The 15,758-nt window shown below is 42.4% G+C and overlaps 1 protein-coding gene across 1 annotated transcript in view; it reads right to left on the reverse strand.

Moving 5' to 3' along the window:
• Positions 1-15,758, reverse strand: part of LOC147206130 (cGMP-inhibited 3',5'-cyclic phosphodiesterase 3A-like) — a 72,552-nt gene that overhangs the window by 5,308 nt on the left and 51,486 nt on the right. Inside the window, exons 4-13 of the mRNA XM_086109453.1 lie at positions 13,620-13,777; positions 7,683-7,756; positions 6,278-6,435; positions 6,025-6,162; positions 4,926-5,037; positions 4,623-4,736; positions 3,391-3,590; positions 2,351-2,554; positions 1,396-1,557; positions 1,060-1,318 (exon numbers count right to left, since the gene is read on the reverse strand). Of these exons, the coding sequence (XP_085965579.1) occupies positions 1,060-1,318; positions 1,396-1,557; positions 2,351-2,554; positions 3,391-3,590; positions 4,623-4,736; positions 4,926-5,037; positions 6,025-6,162; positions 6,278-6,435; positions 7,683-7,756; positions 13,620-13,777 (1,579 nt within the window). The remainder of the gene's footprint in view (positions 1-1,059; positions 1,319-1,395; positions 1,558-2,350; positions 2,555-3,390; positions 3,591-4,622; positions 4,737-4,925; positions 5,038-6,024; positions 6,163-6,277; positions 6,436-7,682; positions 7,757-13,619; positions 13,778-15,758) is intronic.

Consider the following 15,758-nt stretch of genomic DNA (forward strand, 5'->3'; position numbering starts at 1 on the left):
TTCAAAGACAGTGCTAGCAAGGCAGCCCTCGCTACAGTATCAAAGTATGGTTCTCACCTGGTTTCATTCTCCCCTGCTGATGTCAAAGGTCAAGTGTGAAGTAATTTTACAACATCACAAATGAAATGTATTTTTTTGTTTACAAATACAATATTTTGTTTACAATTAAACAAAACTCGTTAAATAAAGCCTGAAAAAAAATTACTTAATAAATCATTTTCCCAAAGGGAGATCCTGATGAAACTTGTCTGAGGGGACAAGTTTGTTGGCAAGATGTACCGGACCATATATGTACGAGTCAGATGCTCAGGATGCGGAAAATGTTGTGCTCGAATGGTTAAGCTATATTGGCTGCGGTTATGTGCCAAGTGTAATTGTTTGCAATTCGCTGCTGTGCCTTGCTGTAAATTGCGCACGATGGGTTTACCTGCTTGGTCCACATATTCCCGCTAGCACAGAGAGCACACGTGAAAGTGTGTTGGTGTCCCACATTGTCATTGCTAAGGTAGTTCTGATGTGTTGTCGGGCACTCCGCATATTATATCGGCAGCGTTATTAGTTGCAAAACATGACAGAGGATTCCATATGCGCTCATATAGTTTGAATTCTTTCATACAGGATTCCATCCATATACACGTATGATACTTTGAATGAAATGTTTTCATAAACAACAGCCAGAATTATTCATTGATTATCACACCTACCTTTTTTGAAAATCCGTTTAGAACACAGAGGTCTTCAAAGTGCATGTAACAAAGAACACTCGTCGACACCGGTGCAAAACTCATTTGCTTTGTGAGAACGAAACTGTATCGTTCCAATTTTCTGGTCCATTTGCGTGCCGTATTCTTTTCTTTTGTGCAGTCAAACAACTGCTTGCGTGAATGTGAACAGGGCATTGCCACACTGCGCCGAGGCATTTCGCCGAATGACTCGATAACAATGGAAAAGAGCAGTTAACGGGAAATAGTTTTAGCCCTAGGTGTTACTCAAAAGACGTTTGGCTAGGTTTACTTCACACTTGACCTTTAGTGTTGTAACAAAACCACGCTGTCTTACGTGATGACTCCGAGCCGGTGGATGTGTCTTCCTCTGCCGTGTCTTCCTCCTCCTCCTCCTCGTTCTCTGTGCTTTCAGGCTCCTCGGCATCCGTCTTAGGTTCCACCCATCGTCCCGGCATAAGGCAAGCCGAGTCGTAAGAATTGCACAAGGGTCCCACGATGTGCGTGATGAATGACTCTTGGAGTTTGGCCAACTGCGGTGCGGCTCGGTCCATGAAGGGGCTGATGGGGAGGCCCAGATTGGCCTCTTCATCACCCTACACGCAGTGTGACCTTCATTAGCACAAGGTTATGGCCAGAAATATGCAGCACTGATCAAGGGGAGTTCTCCAACCTGTTCATAGAACTCATTGACAATGCCCTCTGTCCACTGTAGATGGAGGTCCTTACACTTTAGTGGCCCGTTGATGTCAGCCAGCTTTATGCACATCTGGCAGACCAGCAACCTGTCATTCTCATTGGACCAATCGATGCCTGATGATGGATCATCCCCCACCTAGGGAATCAATAGAAAAATAAATAAGGTGACTGATTAAATGTGACACCCCTGTTATTTGCTATATTTTTAACCCTACACATTCAGTTCATTTTATAATCTCCCCTGTTTTGTCTTGGTAGCACCAAGTTGAGCATTCCACTGGGTAAATTGGCAAAACAATGACGCTTGCACCACATGCAACATTTGAAGGAGAAGTAAATGTACACGAGATAATTTATCACTGAAATGGAAGCGTACAAATGTGGTTTCTACTGTCAATGCAAAGTCAACAGGCGTACGAAGAGCTGACATAATGTCATAACGTGCACAGTGTAAAAAAACATAATCCAGTCCATGTTGTGCATAAATTGAAAGAGGGCTACAGTGTTATTATCATGTGCAGCTGTCACATCAGACACAACTTATGAGCTAAAAAGGTTCGCATACTGTATCCGTGTGTGTGTGTGTGTGTGTGTGTGGATGTGTATTCATCGTTTGGTAATTTATAGAGCTACAATTTGGCAGAAGTAGTGAGTATGTCTGCCTCTCAGTTCTGACGTTCCAGGTTTCAATCTCAATTCTGGCCTTCCTGTGTGGAGTTTGCATGTGCTCCCTGTGTTTCGTGGCTTTTTGTCTCCATGTATCCCAACTTCATCCCACATTCCGAAAACATGCCTATTAGGGTCTAAATCATTCATCATTGTAAATGATTGTATGCCTGCGGTGGACTGGCAACCAGTTATCCAATATGTGATATCCCCGAAACTTCTCAAAAATGCTCTTTGGCTGTTAGCATCCAAAGCATGAATACCTTTGCATTAAACTCTGCAAGAAAATCAAAGTGCTTCTTTAAATCTGTGGCCAGTATGGCCTCAATGACCAGGAAACGGAATCGCTTGAACTCCCTGTGGTCCAAGTTGACGAGGAAGTTGAACTCCGGTCGGGACAACAAGAGGTTCCAGGCTGAGGCAGCGTGGTGGTTTTCCAGAACCGAACGGTCATTGTAGAGCACCGCCTGGACAGACACAAAACCCTGACACTTTACAACACTTGCAAACATACTAAGCCGGTCCAGTTTATTTTAAATTCAAGTATATTTAATATATGCTAGAAATGATTTCATTGATAATGTGGTGGAAAGGAGGGGAGATATTGACACGAACAATTTGTTTTGATTATTTCACATGTAGACAAAAATGTCTAATTTCATAGTTTATAAAGATTGAAGATCTAAAACAAGCGTTGACACTTATCTGCACACCTCTCGGCAATTTTGAGTCTCCAACCAAGTCAACATTGTCTCTTTATGGGATTCCATGCAAACATGCGGAGAACATGAAAAGTACGTGTTGAAAGACGTGAGGCTGAGATTCAAATCCGGAACTTCTTATTTACGAGACGTATATGTGAACCACTATTACACTGTACTTCCTGGTCTATTTATGAATTTATAACTATTTTGCCAACATTTCAAAAAGGACAGCAAATGTGATTCTATGCTGAAAAGTTGGTCACAATTACTTGTATTGTACTGCTTTGCAAATTTGCTGTTTACACATGATGGCAGCTGACGATTAAAAATCGAACAACATTTCGGCTTCTTTTTAGCAATTATAAACGTTAGTAGTCCAGCTAGACGCTTTACTTAAAACAACCCGAGTAAATAAAGTAATCTACTGCATTTATTCAATATTCAGCGCAAATTTACTCAAATTGGTTTAGCGGCGCAGGAGTAAGTAGTGACAGTCTCTATTTTCGCCCTTCAGGGGTGCATTCCCCACAGACACTCTGGCTTTCTCTTGCTGTCCGTCAACGTGCATGGCCATACGACCGTTTCCATTCAAACTATACCTGTGGGGCGCTGGTAGCCACGAGGAAAGCATTGGTCCGCCCGGGGTGGTCGTAGTCGTGCATGGCAGCAGCCACGTAGAGAGCCATAAGCTCCAGAGCCGGTATGAGGCCAGACAAGCAGCCATAACCGTTCTCTGACACAGTGTATGTCTTTGACACCAGGAAGCCCATATGACTGTGATTTATTCCACTGTCGGAGTCTGGCCACAGGGGAAGCAGACAAAGGGAGTAAGGTGAAGAACAGGGTGCCAAGGTTTGCGCACACACACGTATCGTGCTTCAAGGGTACAGATTCTGAAAAACACACACGTAGACGTGCACACAGAGAAAAAAAAACACGCTTTTTTGAACCCTCAAATCCACTCGTGCGTGGATCAAAGAGAAGGAGTTAGTAAGGCATACGAATGAGGGTATGAAAATATGGTTGTGAGGAAATTCTAATCTGCCTGCAATTTCATGCTGTTCAGGACTTCAAATAGTTTTGCTATGTGAATGGAAGTGCCCTAAGCTTGAATAAGATAAGACAAACTTTGAATAGGGGGGAGGAAAAAACATACTCCTGAAGGTTTCTCTCAGGAACATAAATGAGATGCCTTATAAGTTCTTGGTAGAAAGAAATTGTGTGTGTGTGTGTGTGTGTGTGTGTGTATGTATGGATATATATATCCATACACACACACACACACACGCACACATATAAACAATGCTTCTTGAGCTCGTAGCTAATTCATCAGAGCATGTTTTAATGTGACCATACCCCTTTGAAAATGACGACAAATGTGTTCATAATAACGACAAATGTTATTATGGTCACGGGTGAGGACTGAGAGAACATGTAAAGTCAATACATAAGGCCACAGCGCGTATTTGAACCCCTATTTGAAATCTGTACAGGCCAATTGAAAAAAGTACCGGTAATGCTCTAATTGAGTAATATATATATATTTTTAGATCACGTAGGTGACATTTGAAAGCTTTATGTCAGCTGCGGCTTCCTCACACATTCTTGAAGCATGCACTTGTGCTTTATATATAAGTGTGAGTAGAATAGTTATTTGATCATATGTGCCCTGCAGTGGACTGGCGACCATTCCCGCGTGTGCCCCACCTCCCTCCCAAAGTCAGTTGTGACAGGCCCCAGCTCACCCATAACCCTACTACGAACAAGTGCTATAACGCGTGATCGCGAAAGACAACAAATGACATGTGCGGTGCATACCGATGGGACACACCTGAGTCACTAGCAGAGCTGTGGTCAGCAATGAAGTTGGGTAGGCCCGGAACCGGTTGTGTGGTGAGGTACCAGACTGCATGGAGCACATCTGTGGCGTGCACCCGATTGTGATCTGAGTCAGGGAACAACAGTCAGTTTATCATTTTCCACCAGGGGGCAGTGTGGAGTTGCTTATCCCTCTAAAAAGTTGTAGTTGAACCCAATTAAGGATAACGAACAATGCAATCTTTCTGAGCGGATGATTTGGTTTTGGTGAAGGTCCTGAATGTAACATAAGCCGAGTGGATTTGTACAAGCTTACATGGGATGTCTCTGTAACCATTCTCAAGGGCATGGAAGTAGTTCATGAATTCTTGGATCGGAATCTTGAAGGTCTGAAACAAACCAGTGTCCTCAAAAAGCCTGTAAGAGACCTGGGGGGTAAAAAAAAACAAAAAAGAAAACATAATGGCACCTTCATCCAATTTCGATATTGCCTTCCCTCATCGGGTCACTGGTGAGCTGGAGTTTATCCCAGCAAAGTTTGGGCAAGAGGTAGGGTACACCTTGGACTGGTCGCACATTGAGACAAACAACCCACTCACACCCATGGGCAGTTTTAGAGTTCAAAAATTGGCATGTCACACATGACTTTGGAAAACTGCAATGCAAACTCTGTCCAGGAGTGCCTGAGCAGAGATGGAAACCAAGTGCATCCAGATTGTGAGGCAGATGTGCGGGTCCCTATACCACCGAGCTGCCCATATCACATCACCAGTCGCAGCACAGGTGGGGGGAGAAAAAAAAGTTTGTACGCTTCTTGTACTCTCAAAGTTTTGCAAAAGTCACATTCAAACACTTTCAATATAAATTCAAGAATTGATGGCACAAAGCAGCTGTAGCATATTTCATATTTATGTGAATCGTTGTCAAAATAATTTATTTCACAAAATGTTCTGATTATTGCCTCATAATTAGCACAGGTTCAATTCCATGTAATGCTGTTCTACATCTTAAAAGAAAATATTCAGCCCAGTGAAAGTAAATTCATTCTTATCAAAAAATCCCCAAAATTTCAGATTTGACAGCATTGAGAACCAGTTTATATTGGTGGTTAGCATATCTGCCCCAGGGTTCAAATTTTGGCTCTGGATTCCCCGTGTAAAGTCTCTATGTCCTCCTCATGCTTGCATGCATCCTCATTGGGTTCTTGGGCTTCCTCCCACATTTTCACAACATAATGTAAGAAACAAACGTCATCTGTGTCAATGTCTACAGTATATGTGCTCCGCAATTAGGTGGCAACCAGTCAAGGATGCACTCCCACCTCTCTTCCAAAGTCAGCTGTGGTAGGCTTCAGCACACGCAACTCTCATGATGAGATTCATGATTCATGGTGAGCCCTCGAATGACTGTCTCACCTGACTTAGGATTCGTCCACATTTGCCGTTAGTCTTCTCCATCAAGGCGAAGATAGGAAAGTTCCAATTGTTGAGCTGACCCATCATAGGCTCTAAATCTTCCATTAATAGCGGCTCTGGGGCCAGAATGGGCTTGTCCTATTCATGTGACACATGATGAAAATGGGATGTTTGTTCATGACAGAAAGACTGCGTTGTCCACAGATGTCGCCCTGAGGGCCGTTTAAGGGGTCTTTATGGCTTCCTGTCTTACCTCAGGAGGTATTAGCGGGTGGAGAATGACATTCTGGGAGGGTTTTTTTCCTTCTTCTGTGTCCTCCTCCGTTAATGCTACATCACTGCTGTCACTGTGGTTGGCTTCGTGGGTGCTGTCATAGTCTGATGACACGACCACTTGATCCTCTGCCGTTACTAGAGGCATTAACAAACAACACATCAGAGATGGGTCCTCTTCTAATATCAAAATAAATATATTTTAATTATTATTATTTTTTTTTAGAGGGAGGGGGATCATCAAATTATTGGGATTGAATAACATGAACAGTGCACTACAATGCGAATCTAAATTGTTTAATGTTAGTAGTAGTAGTACGTAGATTTATAGTTCCCATAGCTGTCGAATGAAAAGTATTTACCGTTACAGCCCAAGCTTATCATAATTCATATATACCCTGATAATTGCTTTAGTTAAACAGACTTTTTATTGGACACAAATAAAGTGGCAAAACATGGCTAAGAGGTGTTCGTGCAACCAAATAATTCCCAGTTAGAACATTGGCTTGGACTGTCTTGAGAAATAGTAGGATTAATTTTTGGACATGGAACTTTTTACCATTGTTAAAAAGCGATGAATTTGTAATTTTATTGATGTTGCCGTCAAGCCTTTTGTGACCTTCTTGCACTTGTACAAATTGCACCAGAAAAGTTGTACAACAAATGTTAATATTGTAACAATGGGGTCAGTTCAAAAGAAGTTTTGGATGACAGAAAGCTGTAAAGTGAAAATATGTTCGACAAATATGATACACCCCAGAGAAGAGTGTTGTCAACACGTGTGCCGAATTTGAATGATTAAAAGTATGGCCAAGTATTTTGTACGTAAAATGATGCTTTAAAATAAATGTGAACAATCCAGGCGTTCCGCTGAATGTACCGAAAACACACCACGCTGAACTGTCAATCAAATTTCTGAACCATACATCTTATTTATGTCTTCAAAATCCCCATATGTTCGAGTCGTGACCATATATCTGATTTAAGCTTCCGTTGACTGGAATACAGTCGACAGTTCCCTCCCTACTTTGCGATTGGGTTATTGCAGATTCAACTATCGCCGCTTTTCATTTGTGATCATAAATTAATCTGTTGCAGTTTTACCTCACTATTTTGCTATTGCTCGCTCAGAGGATTTTTCCAAACGCAAACTACAGCCAGAAATTGTGAGCCAAGGACGAGGATGAGAAAACGTTAGCTCAATACAGTATATTGTTCTCAGTCTGAATTCATGTTCCATGATCTTTATTTAAATTGATTTTTTCCCCAGGAAAAATGTCATAGCTTCAATATAAATAAAAGGTATGCTGCACTATGCTGAGATCTCAAACGCCGTTACAAGCACACCAATTTCAAAGTGAAAATGTAACCTTTACAGAGCGTACCTGAGCGTGGTATCCTGTCTCCCTTGTCTATTGAGCCCTCCCCGTGGCTCAGTCTGATGTATGGTCTTCCACAACTGTAGAAAAGAAGAATCGGATGTTGAACAAATCTTTGTCATATTAAAAAAAAATATAGAAAATATTGTCAACACAGTGCTTGAAGTAACCAATTAAAATCCGACATAAGCCTTCAAATAGGCTGGACACATTCAGCCGAATGTACTTGGGGGGTGGGGGTGGGGGGGCAGACCGAGAATAGTACACGTGTTTGCATGTAGTAAAAAAAAGTGTTTGCTGTCAGCAGCTGAGCCGAAGAATTGGGACGGGTTCCATTCAATATATCTGTCTTGGATGTCAAAGCACTTGGAAGACGTTGACAGGAAAAACTTAATGAGGGATCCCTTTAAGTATTTTTTTTCCTGTCAACGCTTGAACAAACACTGCTTGTGCAGATGTTTCGAGATGGGAGAAGAAAAAAAAAAAGATCAGTGACGATAATGGATGACCATACAAATAAATTAAAAAGGACAGGCAGCATACTCTGATCTTTGGTGCTGCTCGGGAATGACACCCAAGAATTACGAGTCCATTCAAAATATAATAAATCATGACGGGGAGCCTCTCAATCAGCTCCCAAGTGTTTCCCCATTGTGGCTATTGTCAATCTGCAGGTGTTTCCAATTCAAATACCTTGACCCAAATGTTGTAAAACCTGGCGGATTTGCCTGCCGTTCGAGCGCGGTGTCGCAAGAAGCACAAAGGCATGCAGTGTGGCTCCCTATCTCCCTCCGATAAATTGTTTGGCCAGTTGTGCCGCGCCCACCTGAGACTAATGGTTCCGAGGCCCAAACAAAGAGTTCTGTTGTGTCTGCGCGGCCAGGTCGGACCGCTGCGCGTAATGTCTAGCAGGTGCGGAATATAAAGTAGTTTTGATCGTTTGGCGGGCGAACAGCTAGCGCCTTATTGTCAGTGGGGTCCCCGCGAGGCAGGAGTGCTTGGCGTAAAAGGTTTGACTTTTAATGAAAGTTGAAAAACTGGCAGCCGTGCTTTCTATTCTGCTAATGCAGCAGAATAAGCTCGGCGACTGACATTGAGGCCTCGGCGCAGAATGAAAATAAGAACGGCGGACGTGTTCGCATGCGGCCAGGTATCAGGTGACTTTGATTTGATCGCAAGTGCGTCCTGAATCTGCACGGGCATCTGTAAATAGTGCAAGTCAGCCTGTCATTACATTTGTTGTGTGGCACATTATGGACTAAGTCTACATTCCCCCAAAAACTGCACCTTGGCAAATTAGATCATAGTTCTGTCTGGATAGCATGAAGTAAAAAGAGTGCGTGACAAAAGTTAACTATTATCCACATGATATCATCATTGATATTGTCCTCCCATGGTGTTTGATAGAATGCTTTTGAAGCATCCCGGCTAGCCTTTACGCCTTCCCCTCACTCTCCGCTGAAGTTTTAATGTCAAACCAATCACAACACACTGACAAACTAGCTTTGGTCCGTGGCCCAATCAGACAATGGCCAAGCCGCAATAAACACCGTAGCCATTACTTCTGCTTCCAGTAATCCACTCTCCCTTTGAGCCAGATGACGCAAAGAAGATAGAGAGCACAGCAGCCGCATGCAGCTGAGCAATGTGGACGGGATTCTCTTCATTCACCTGACAATAAAAACATGCATTGCGGCTTTGGGGCCGATGTTATTCCTAATTCTAATTCTATGCAGTCCGCGTAAGATGACATCATGGGGATACGGAGGGGGTAAGGAAAACAGGCCGAATGTCGAATTAAGATTTTAAAGATGATGATGATGTTGATGAAGCAGAGAAGGAAATTGAAGCCACGTGTTCATTTAGTTCCCCCAACAATGCGTTCTCCTCAATGACTCAATAAATTATAGTCATGATTCTGCTCCGATGGCACAGGTTACCTCAAGGCACTCACCTCATTAAGATGATGGAATTCAAGAGTTGAATTAAAAAAAAAAAAAGAGAACCTCAAAGTTGGATCCCGAGTACTTGCAAGTTTAAATAACCTTTACAGCTGCCTAAATTAAATAAATATGAGAGTGCTATCATGCGCAGTCAAGTAAACCACGGAGCCACCTCGGTACACTCCAGTTTTGTTTGTTTTTTGCCAAAATGCGCTTGTGACTGTGTATCCTGTGTGTGTAATAATTGTGGGGTTCTGGTGACAGGGGAGAGCCTGCGGTGTTTGTTTATACTCACACCACCTTAAGTGGTCATAGCTGGAGCCTGCTGCAGTTGAGCTGAGCGGAGCCTAAAGAGCAGTCAAAGTGGGCCCCTGTGCACAAGAGCCGCTCAGTGTGCTTACATTTACACAATGTGCTCATGTAACGCACAGTCATTGTGTAAACACACCCCAGAGAGGCTGCGGACAACCCACCCCCGCACGTCTTCATCATCGAAGGTCCAATTATCAGATGTGTCTAAAAGATTATCTTGTGGTGTGAAGTGTTGTTAAGAGAGACCCTTCCTCACTGGACCATGGTCAGAGTCAACAAATCAGCATTAATCTATAATTCAATATTTACGAACACAAATCCTTCACTGTCCTTAACACAGAGGAAAGTCTTGATGACCTCACTTTTACCTTTCCTTCATCTTTTGTGAAAAAGGTCATCAGGTCAAGGAGCGATGAAAAGGTGCTTCCTATATAGGAAGCACTGTTTCAAATAAAGTGGACTCTTACTTCTCCAAAATGACGTCATCGCACGACGGTGACACAAGTCTCGAGCGTGGCCCTACTTTTTCCAAAGATGGCAAATAAAAAGCACTCCTTTCATCCATGTGTGCTCATCATATTTATTTGAATTGGTTGTGGCCAACAGTGAGAATCACTTAAGAGCCTATATTTAAGCTGATGTGAAAATTACTGCATGCTCAAAGTAGTCTTTTTAAATTTGTAGTTGGCATTTTTTTTTTTGTGTGCAAATTGTGTGCGATGGGGGAAAAACAAAATCATGATAGAGTTTCTGATCATGTGCACCCGGGGTCTCTCATGTGTCCACCCTGTTTTAGATGGACAAGAAAAACAAAACAATGCACACAAAATTCAGATAGACGACTGGAAATGTGAAAGCTAAGTGAATAGACTGACATGGAGGCTCAAGTCCGCTACAAACTGTTGCGTTTTGTTCTGATTTTGAAAAGATTTTTCACCCAAAAACGTATATTGTAATAATGTACATTTGTTCAGGGTCGTAGATTGTAAATAATATTGCATTGTTTTTTTTTTAATGAGGCAAACATGAAAAAACCCATTGGTTCTCTCTGGCCTATGACATTTTTAGGAGTACATCTTGTCATCTGATTATCATTTCTGTGTGCAAACCAAGTCAAAGTAAAGTGGAGCATTTTTTTTTCCCAACTGTTTTGATTTGTATTTATTTGTTGTGCACGTGTTGCCTCATGTTGGCTGTTTTGTTATATTTCCTGTCGACAGTTATGGCTTGATATGAGTATTAGAATAGAAAATGTTCTATAAGATGTTAGTCAGTATAAAATGTGTAAAATGTAGTTAATCAGTATACAGTGGTACCTCTACTTACAAAAATAATTGGTTCTGGAAGAAATTTATTCAGAACATTTTCTAAGCAGAGACGCGTTTTCCACGTAAATGCCCTAATCTGTCCACCAGCCCTCTAAAATTCAGACATAAATCTCAAAGCATAAAATTGCATCACAATATGTAACAAATACATGTTATAATTAGATTATTGCACAATAAATGAGAGTTGTGCATAATGTTAAAAAAAAAAAAAAAAGAAAGAATAGAGGAAAGGAAAAAAAAAGGTCAACTTTCAACTGCGTCCTTGTCGTTTTTTGCCCTCCTTAGTTTGTTCTCTCTGAGAAATCGTTTTTGTCTAGCGTTTTGGAAAGTACTGATCCAAGATTGTTTGCTTTTGTTGGCTTTTAATAATCCTTCGAAAATGTCCAAGGCAACCATCAGCATAGTGAGCTATCGCCCGACTGGTGAACACATTTTCGGGGCGATTCACATTTACGTAAAACTATCGGAACACCTCATGGCCCGAGGGGCGAATGACGAGGACGCTGCATAGACACAGATCTATCTTGTCTACACACATAGACACATTCAGGAGAGGTCCCTCTTAGCCAATGGGATGCCAGAAAGATATAGGTAATGGCCAATGGCAGACCAGCTCTAAGTATGTTGTGTTCAGGAAACTCGGAGCTGCGACTAGCAGCCCGAACTGCATTTTTACCTTTTGTATCTTCGAAATTTATTTCGTAAAAAGAGGCAATATTTTGTGTGGAGCCATTTCGTAACTTGAAAATTTCGTATAAGGAGACATTCGTAAGTAGAGGTACCACTGTACTGTATAGCTTGTCGTTTTTGAGTAGGGCATGAAGCGAGATATGGCCTGGATTGGTTGCCAATGACGAATCACCCAGAAACACAAGAGAAAAAAAACCAAACTCTCTCCTCCAATTTGATAATGTTTGCTGAAGTTGCTTCGTTTTTCGGAATAAGTCTTGCAAAAAAAAAAAGGCACAAAAAGCCAGAAAGAAAGCAAAAAAACAAAACAAAACATAAACTGACTAAATGCATGGATGCTTCATGAATTGAGATCTTATAGCGAGATATGGTGACATCTCAGGCAATATTACATAGAATTGTGGTTGAACTAAAAAAAAAACATTTAGCACTTATTTTTTGATGCTTACTCAAGTGACATGACGTGTGACAGCATGCGTGACAGGTTGGAACTCCCCAAAATGGGTCAGATTTGAAAGTTTTATGACTTACATTTGACTTCAGACGTTCAATCGTGAACACATTTTGATGGATGGAATATAAAAATATTTTCATCTGGTGAATATTGGGAGTCGATGGTGGAAATCAAAAGTGACACAATGATGATGGCGGAGGCTACCAACAGTAATTAATGCTCATGGAAAGTCTCACAAGTCACGCTCACCAAGGCTTGAACCAATTGCAAGACACAAACACGAGGGAGTGATCTATGGCTGCTTGAGTATTGTTTGCACGTTGAAAGAATAATATTGTAAGCCCCGCAGTATGTCCTGTAGATCATATTTAAGCGCGCACACACACACACACACGGAGCTGCGATCTTTGGAAATGAATCTTGACTCTGGAGCACTGGTTCAAAAACACACTCAGTTGTCCTGGATTCATCCAAACATAATCGTGTAGTCAACCCCAAACCTGTAAGGAATACCATTTCTGCACCGATCACAATAAAGTATGCCGTAAAAAAGAAATGCATTTGTGGCCGTTACTTGTAAGAAAAGTGGCACGCCAGCTGTCCTGACTTGTTTTTGCAATTCTTTCCGAACAAAACGCAGTCGTCAACTTTAACGTTTGAAGTGCAACCCAAACCACACGGATTAATCCCCTCACATGAATACATCTCAACTTGCTTCCAAACCTTCAGCTTCTACAAACCCACCACACCGCACCAAACCACACATTATAGACATGACAGGCGCTTGAGGCCCATTCATGGACCAGGCTCTCGTGCTATCTTTTGCACTAATGCGCTGGGAGTTTATGCGTGTCTTAGTTATTCAGGTTAATGCCTTTGCCTGTGGGCCTTCTTTCCATTCCGGGCTCTGGTTGCACACACGGCTCTTTTTTTTTTTTGTGAACTACTGCGGCAATGCCTGCGCAGTCACGCTGATGCGTTCGGTAAAACTACAGCCACACCGCTGGGAATAAAACTAATAACCTCGGCGTAGCGTGTCATAATGCAAAAGCAATTACGAGGGGTCTTGCTTTGCAGTTTAGCATCACTGTCTGGCAAAGTATGATCTAATGAAGCATGTGATTCTGGAAATAGAGCGAGCCAAAAAAAAAAAAAGGCTCCGTATGACTAAAAGGTGGCCTCTGAGGATACGTGGAGACGTGCGGCGCTCGACTACCTGCACATGAGTGTTTCGTGGTAGGGTTTGATGCTGGTGCTGCGGTCCCTTCGCACGGGTCCTGGCTCGATTGTGGGCAGGCCTGTGGCGGAGGTGGTGGTGGTCCACGTGGAGGAGATCCTCCTCAGGAGACCCGGGTGGAGACTCCGCCTCAGACGCTGCACGCAGAAAGGAAGATGAAGGCGAAGTCATGAAGAAATCAAACCAACAAGGGTCAGGAATTGTTTTGTTTGAAAATAACTCCCATCTTGAAGAGGTAAAGCTTATTCCCGGATCATCTCGACGTTTTTCTTTTCCAAACATCATGTCATCTTTACCACGCTCTCTGCTTCTCGCACTCTCTCGTCCCGCTGCATCTCCCCTGGGAATCCCAGTACTGTTTGCCCATGTGTGATGCTTCCATCTGCTCCATGCCATGCAGCAGCTTGGCAAAGAAGCTAAAAGATGGCAACGTCTCTCCCTCGCTCGCGCAGTCTTCTGCATGATGACCCAATAAATATTGGCTCAGAATCTTGAATGAGCCCATTCAAAGCAAAGGCGGCTCGCACAAACACACGTTCCCTCACACACGCCGCTGCTTTTTCTCAACTTCTCTTTCATGTTAGCATTTAGATTTGTATACACACAACCCCTACATTGTCATCCACACGATGTCAGCAATACAACAAATCAGTCACAGTGTTGAAGAACTGTCAGAGGTATTGAACTAAAATGTTGAACGGTAGTTTGAAGACGTGTAGAACTATACTGTTCAGATATTTTCCTTACATCATTTCACTGATCTCATTCATCTCAAGCTAGTCGATGGTCGTGTCGATTGGGTAAACACAAGACATTTAATGACAACCGGAGTCATGTCCTTGTGTTAAGATGGTCCTGAATTAAGACATTTCAAAGTTCCCAACACCGCAAACGAAGGTCTAATTCAATTTCATGCTTTTCAACTGATGACTTCATATTTATGACCCAGCATGACAGTGTTTATCATGCTAACATTGACTGTAATATTGACTTTACTGCGGTGTTAGCTTAGCATAAGGATAGACTATGGTGCAATTCTGAATTCCGTAATAATGTGAGTTACGTTGCCACCGTAGGAATGAAACTCCCCTGACATGAATCCCCTGAACTTAAAACAGGCTTTGAATATGCGCGCACAAAGCTAATTTGCGTGCAGCTCATATTGTGTCAGGCACTCTACGTGTAAAAAGTGGCCCATCTTGATTTTCGTGCAGGTGCAAGCCTTCTTTAGCCTTTTTAGGAATTTGACAGACAATACCTCGCGATTTCCTTTACATGCCCTTCGCCCACCTGAGAGGTTGGTGGCTGAAAGTAGACTATACTTTAGCCGAAAGGAGGTCACACACAATCGTACAATCGGGGGTGGAAGATGGTCTTACTTTACAGCAGCCAACCTTACATCATACGCAAGTGGAGATCTCCTTGCAGTTCCTTATAAATGTACTTGGTGCATGAACTCCAATTATGTCGGTTTATGCTTCCGCCACGTAGACCTCTTCTGACCTGAATTTAAAGGGAATGAGAGGAAAGCCCTTTATTGACCAGGAAACAAGTTGGCTGTGTCCACACCCACAACGGTGCAATCTCCTCTTTCTTTACTTTTCTTTTAATGCAACAAAAATACACTTTAATTACCTGATTAGCTCGATGCAAAGCTAACTGACTGCAAACAGGGATGTAAAGAAAGAGAGAAAGAAAACTCAGCCGAGGCGCACAGTTGGACCGCGATTTGCACTAGACTTGCATTGAGCATGACAACTAGAGCCCAAAAAGTGAATGTCTGCCTCATACTCGAGGCTGGTCTAGCTCACCTGACTTCCCTGCAGCAAATAATTAATTCCTTCCTCAGTTGCGGTGCGAATCTGAGTGTGAATTGTTGTCTTCAAATGCACCCAGTGATTGATTTGCAAGCAATCCAGGGCATAGTCTGCCTTTCATTCTAAATCAGATGGGAATATTCTCCCCCTCCCGAGAAACCAAAACAGCATAAGCGGTGTAGAAAATGGATGGATGGAGATGGATGCGATGTTTGAAACCGAAATGTCAAAGCAGAGATTCTGTTTGTCTCTGTTGAACAAAAACAGCAAAGTTTGAAGAGCCAACATCTTACTCTTGGCC

This window comes from Hippocampus guttulatus, chromosome 4 (assembly GCF_054856545.1).
Source record: "Hippocampus guttulatus isolate MCC_2025c chromosome 4, RoL_Hgut_1.0, whole genome shotgun sequence".
Lineage (NCBI taxonomy): Eukaryota > Metazoa > Chordata > Actinopteri > Syngnathiformes > Syngnathidae > Hippocampus > Hippocampus guttulatus.